This window comes from Solanum tuberosum, unplaced genomic scaffold (genome assembly GCF_000226075.1).
Source record: "Solanum tuberosum cultivar DM 1-3 516 R44 unplaced genomic scaffold, SolTub_3.0 scf00149, whole genome shotgun sequence".
Lineage (NCBI taxonomy): Eukaryota > Viridiplantae > Streptophyta > Magnoliopsida > Solanales > Solanaceae > Solanum > Solanum tuberosum.
Genome location: NW_006239072.1, coordinates 575,296 through 581,254, shown reverse-complemented (window position 1 = coordinate 581,254; position 5,959 = coordinate 575,296). Strand labels below are relative to the sequence as shown.

General features: G+C 32.2%; 1 protein-coding gene across 2 annotated transcripts in view; it reads left to right on the top strand.

The window, feature by feature from the left end:
• Positions 1-5,959, top strand: part of LOC102605652 (farnesyl pyrophosphate synthase 1-like) — a 19,124-nt gene that overhangs the window by 2,256 nt on the left and 10,909 nt on the right. Inside the window, exons 2-12 of one of the 2 annotated variants that reach the window (XM_006352489.2) lie at positions 526-550; positions 658-773; positions 889-975; positions 1,062-1,178; positions 1,271-1,359; positions 1,451-1,502; positions 1,951-2,046; positions 3,025-3,069; positions 3,177-3,266; positions 3,484-3,555; positions 4,129-4,467. In XM_006352489.2, coding sequence (XP_006352551.2) covers positions 526-550; positions 658-773; positions 889-975; positions 1,062-1,178; positions 1,271-1,359; positions 1,451-1,502; positions 1,951-2,046; positions 3,025-3,069; positions 3,177-3,266; positions 3,484-3,555; positions 4,129-4,257 — 918 coding nt within the window. In that variant the 3' untranslated portion in view covers positions 4,258-4,467. Of the gene's footprint in view, positions 1-525; positions 551-657; positions 774-888; positions 976-1,061; positions 1,179-1,270; positions 1,360-1,450; positions 1,503-1,950; positions 2,047-3,024; positions 3,070-3,176; positions 3,267-3,483; positions 3,556-4,128; positions 4,468-5,959 lie in introns of those variants that run through there. The other variant, XM_015310979.1, reaches the window with a different exon arrangement.

Genomic DNA, 5,959 nt, shown 5'->3' with positions numbered 1-5,959 from the left:
AAATACTACTCCCTCCGTCCCTTTTTAGTTGTCCACTTTAGAAATGGCACACAGATTAAGGCAACAATGATTAGCACAGTGAAGTTACAATTTTACCCTTATGACAACTTTTCACTTCAAAATTACAACCACTTATTTGAATTCAAGTGAAATAAATTGGAGGGAAACAACATACACTTTTACAATTTTCAAGAAGTGTAAATAAGGATATAATAGGAAAAAATTTGTTGTCCTTTCTTGATTTGTCAAAATGGACAACTAAATAGGGACAACCAAAAAAGGAAATATGGACAAGTAAATAGGGACGGAGGGAGTAAATGTCAGTTCATTACTTTTGATATGACAAATTTCTAACATCATTATGTTTGGTAATTTTGATATGACAAGTTTCTAACTTTATTACAACCTTAGGCCAGCTTCTGTTCATTTTTACTGTTTCCCGAGTTAGTGAATTTTCCTGACAGCCAGTGTCTCACTTTGTCCTCGTCTTTTGCATCTAATATATACTTCCCGTGATTTTTTCAGATGTTGGACTACAATGTACCTGGAGGTTGGAATGATGTTCTAGTTCTACCTATTCTAAAAGTTTCTACTGCTTAAATATTTTTTCATAGCTAGAAGGTTTTATTCCAAGTACTTCATACACTCTCTGTACAGGAAAGCTGAACCGTGGGCTCTCTGTTATTGATAGCTACAGTTTGTTGAAAGAAGGGAAAGAACTAACCAGTGAGGAAATCTTTCAAACATCTTCCCTTGGCTGGTGCATTGAATGGGTATGCAACATAAGCACTCTTCAAGCTACACCTGAGTCTTTTTTCTAACCCCCAAGAAGCATTGTTGGTTTTTAAATTCTTCTGAGTGTATGGTTTGTGGGTATGTATGCTGCAGCTTCAAGCATATTTCCTTGTTCTTGATGATATAATGGATGGCTCTCATACACGCCGAGGTCAAAAATGCTGGTTCAGATTACCCAAGGTGTGTGTGTGTGTGTGTGCTAAGAGACTACTGTTTTTCTCTTTGAACTCTGTTGAGAGTGACTATTGTTTTATTATTTTTTGCAGGTTGGCATGATTGCTGCTAATGATGGCATACTTCTTCGCAACCACATACCAAGAATTCTTAAGAAGCACTTTAGAGGAAAGCCTTATTATGTTGATCTTCTTGAATTGTTTAATGAGGTGAGACTTTTTATGCGTAAGGAGGCCTCTGAATTAAACTTTTTATAATGCTGAACATTTTTCCTATTTTCTCTTTGGCTTTGTTTTTACAGGTGGAATTTCAGACTGCCTCTGGACAAATGATAGATTTGATTACCACACATTTTGGAGAGAAAGATTTATCAAAATACTCATTGCCTATGTAAGGAGACTTCATCAAGAGTCATGTAAAAAATTTCTACTTTCAGTTTTACTTGAATTATTTAACTAATTCATGATGTGATTTCATGCAGTCATAGGCGGATTGTCCAGTATAAAACTGCTTATTATTCATTTTATCTCCCAGTGAGTATGATGTTCCTTCCTAATTGAGTTTACAGCTTGTTAGTCGCTATTCTATTATGAGGAGATCTTCACGTCTATATCTTTTTCTGAACATTTGTGTTGTGTGGAAGACGTCTGATGTCCTAAAACAATCTCAAATTTCTGCATCAACTTGAAGTAAATTATCTATTTGCAACTTTTAAAAAACATATTACCAAACTTCTTATTTTTAGATTTCCGCCTGAGCCAACTGTGCCCTTTTCCCATTTATTTACTTTTAATGTGTGTGTTGTTTTTATTCTCTAGATTCTTAATTGTAAGCACCACTTCAAAAGTTTTGTGCATGTTTAGTTTGGGTTGATCTTTCTGTTCCTCTTAATGAACTCTCTGTAGAGATTAATGGGAATTACCTCAAGATTGATGTGCATTTTATAAAGGTATATACAAATTACTTCTTCAATATTTTCAGGTGGCATGTGCACTTCTTATGGCAGGAGAGAATCTTGACAATCATGTTAATGTCAAGAACATACTCCTCGAAATGGGAATATATTTCCAAGTTCAGGTAAGAATTATGATTAACCCTGATGCATCCATTCATGTTCTATCTTCTATACCATGAGATCTATGTGACAACATTTCCACATCTCATAAACCAACTCTTTGCATAACATATAATCTTTTAAGAGGGGTTTGGTTTTGGTTTTTGATGTAGTTATTTAATGAAACTAGTTTCATAAATATGATTGGAATACACTTTTGAAAAACACTTGTTGTTTGGATTAGGTTTTTGGATGCTAGATTAGATCTGAATGAGTGTTTGATTTCATGCTTCTTAACATTGGAATGGAGGTCAGCTGTCGTGTCGCCATAATTTGCCTTAGAATGGGTTGCCAAAAAGGGAACACCGGCAGATAGTAAAAGTTAAAAATGTGTGAGTTATTAAAAAAAAAGCTTCTTTTGCAAACCAAGTAAATGGTTTTGAAGACTGGGTCTGAGTTTGGTTCTGTAATTGAAAAGTTAGAAATTGTTGTTTTGTGACACCTTAGTTTAGTTTTCTGAAAAGAACAAAAGTTTTTTTTTGTTTCTGAAACACAGAACATCTGAACCAAACTGATCATTTATCTGTACATGACATACTCATTTACTTATCAAAAGAAATATAGTACTATATTCATTCTTATCATTAACATTTGTTTTTTATAGTTAAAAGTTGCTATTTTCAAGTGTTGCACATGACATTTCCTGTACTTGTACAATATGCTAAGAGCCTTCCAGTAAAGAGCTGCATATCACCCCCTAACAAGTCTGAATGTTTTGAGACACCTTGTGACACACTAAAAATTCATGTACAATTTGGTCAAACAATGAAAAAATATTTGTTTTTTTATGGATATAGCTAACAACCATGTGTCTTACGATTACGTGATAGCCTATCTGAAATGTCCAACTAATTTAGTTCGTTTACCGAAATACTTAAGTCCCATCTGCAGATATGCTTTCATGTTACAACTTCTGACTGAAAGCTTGCGGTACTATGTAGGATGATTACTTGGACTGCTTTGCTGATCCAGAGGTATTGGGTAAGGTAGGTTTTATAAGAAAGCTACCACTAATCTAAATCCTGAAGATTAATCACATAGCTCTTTTAACTTGAAAATGTATAGATTTTATAATGATCTGTCTTACTATCAGATTGGCACGGATATTCAAGATTTCAAGTGCTCTTGGTTGGTAGTGAAAGCCCTAGAACACTGCAATGATGAGCAAAAAAAGTTATTACATGTGAGCCTAAAAAACTTGTTATCCCCTGGTTATGTTCTCTGCAACTTCCTTGCTCAGACTCTTCAAAAATATTGCCGTGTGTGTGTCGAATCCTCCAAAGCTATACATTTTGAAGTATCCGACACAAGTATGGCAAAAATTTTGAAGGGTCCGAGTAGCATAGCTCTGCAAACAAACTAGTATGAGGCAATGCTAAATGTAAGAACTTTGTTTGCAGGAGAACTATGGAAAAGATGACCCTGCTTGTGTTACTAAAGTAAAAGCGCTCTACAATGATCTCAAACTTGAGGTTTCATTTTACCCCTTTATTTGCTGTTGCTGCTTTCTATGTTCTCTTTGTTAAGTTATCATGAAGTTCTGTTCATTTCTTAGTAAAAAGTCATCTCAGACAAGAGGCGGATTCAAGATTTGAACTCGATAGGGTCAACCTTTAAAGTGACCTTATTGTACTTTTCAAATCATGGGTTTAGAATATACTACTCCCTCCATATCAATTTGTTTGTCTAGTTATGACTCGAAACGGAGTTTAAGAAAGTAAAGAATTTTTTTGAATCTTGCGGTGTTAAACTAAAGATATGTAGAATGTACCAAAATGTTCTTTAATCTCTTGTCGTCTTAAACATGTCACGTAGAAAGTTGAAATTAAAGAGCTGTCAAAAAAGGAAAGAGACATTCTTTGTGAAACATACTAAAAACAAAAGTAAGACAAACAGATTGAACGGAAGGGGTTTGTCACACACGCACACATATCTATATATATATATCCATGTTCTATGTTGAAAATACTGCATTCGGTTGAACCTGTACCTAATAAGCTAGATATACCACTGGCTTTGGCTTATTCCTTTTGGGAATTTTGTAGGATGTGTACCTGGAATATGAGAAGAGTACATATGAAAAGCTGATCAACTCTATTGACGCTCAACCAACCAAAGCAGTGCAAGCAGTTCTGAAGTCATTCTTGGCAAAGATATACAAGAGGCAGAAGTAGGAGATAGAGTTATTTAACTTCAATATTTAATGTTTAGAACTATCTGTGCTTTTTTTCCCTATCGTATGTTCGGTACCTGCTTGGAGCCCGACTAATCCAAATCTGTGCTTAGAGGCGGACTCATGATTTGAAAGTGTTGGAGACATGTCTATCTTTAATATAGACATGTTATTTGTCCCTTCAAATAACAGACATGTTAATTACTTACTACCTAGTGTGGTGTTGAACTCTGAAAACTACAGAAAGAAGCAATAAAAGAAAATTGGGCTGTAACTACTGAAATATTAAAATTTGGGGAAAATGCTAAAGTGGTAATCAAACTCAGGTAAGCCCATTAGGTGCAATCAAATCAACTAGTGGAATCCTTTTATCTTTTTTTATATGTTTGATATTTGCATTTGAATCTGAGTAAATTTGAATTCGCACCGAAAAATCTCATATTAAGTAGTAAAATATTCCCTAACAAAGGTAATTTCGTATTAGGGGATTCAAACTCGATATTTCTAATTAAAAATGAACGAGTAATTATCGTTCCACGATAATTTTTATTGGTAGATCACTTTTATCTTTGTTGTTAGGAAATGTGGATTAGAAATATATACATTATTTAAGATATCTACCTATATATATATATATACACAACCAAATTCAGATTTACACAAAATGAAACTTTTCGTTTTGGTGTTATTAAGAATGAAAGAGTATTTACGATTTTGGTACAATTTTACAAAATGAAACATTTCGTGTTTGTGCTATTAAGAATGAAAGAATATTTACTATATAATTTGCGAGTTATCGTTTAAGAGTGAGGATTTTATCACGTGTGCACCCAAAAGATAGCGAATACGAGTTTTCCTTGTCATAAAAATAAATAAAGAGTATTTACGACTTTCTAGTTTCTAGAAAAGAAAAAGACCAATTTAAAACTTTTTGTTGAAATGTTATCTAATTTGTAGACAGGGGCGGCTCAACGTAATTTGAGGCCTAAAACGAAATTTTAATTGAGGCCTAAAATCTATATAAATATCAAATATAGTATTTTATTTTTTAAAACTTTTTAAGTGCAAATTATTACTTGATATCTTTTCTTAAAATGTTTTTTTTCAAATATCGTTTTTAATTATTAATTTTAAGTAATATTTTATCAATTCAACATTGAAAAATATTCTTTTGCTGAGGCAATCATTATATAAATTGTTAACATAATATTATAAGTAATAAGTTGACAAGCTTTACATAAAGATAAGAATTAGAACCATAAAATCTGATACAAGAAATTGATAACTTGGTATAAGTTATAACCCTACTTTAATATGTTTATGTAATACTTGAATATTTAAGAAGAAACAACAAAAGAAAAATTGTAAGTCACTTTGTTGAATTTTTTCGACTATTAATTTATATTTTTGATAGTGTATTACTCTAACTTATCAAAAAAAATTAAAAAGAAAGTGCAAAAGAATTTTAAAAAGATAAATAATACGAGTGTTAGCGAAGAGAATGTAAACATACAAAATAATGTTTTCTTAATTTCTTCTATTTGATTGGAGTTAAAAATAATAAAATAATATATATTTGTTTAAAATTATACTTTTTAAGTAAAAATAATTATTTTTTAATTAAAAAAATTAACACATAATTTTTTCTTGATGAAAATTTGAGGCCCCCAAAAATTTGGGGGCCTAAGGCATGTGCCTTAAAT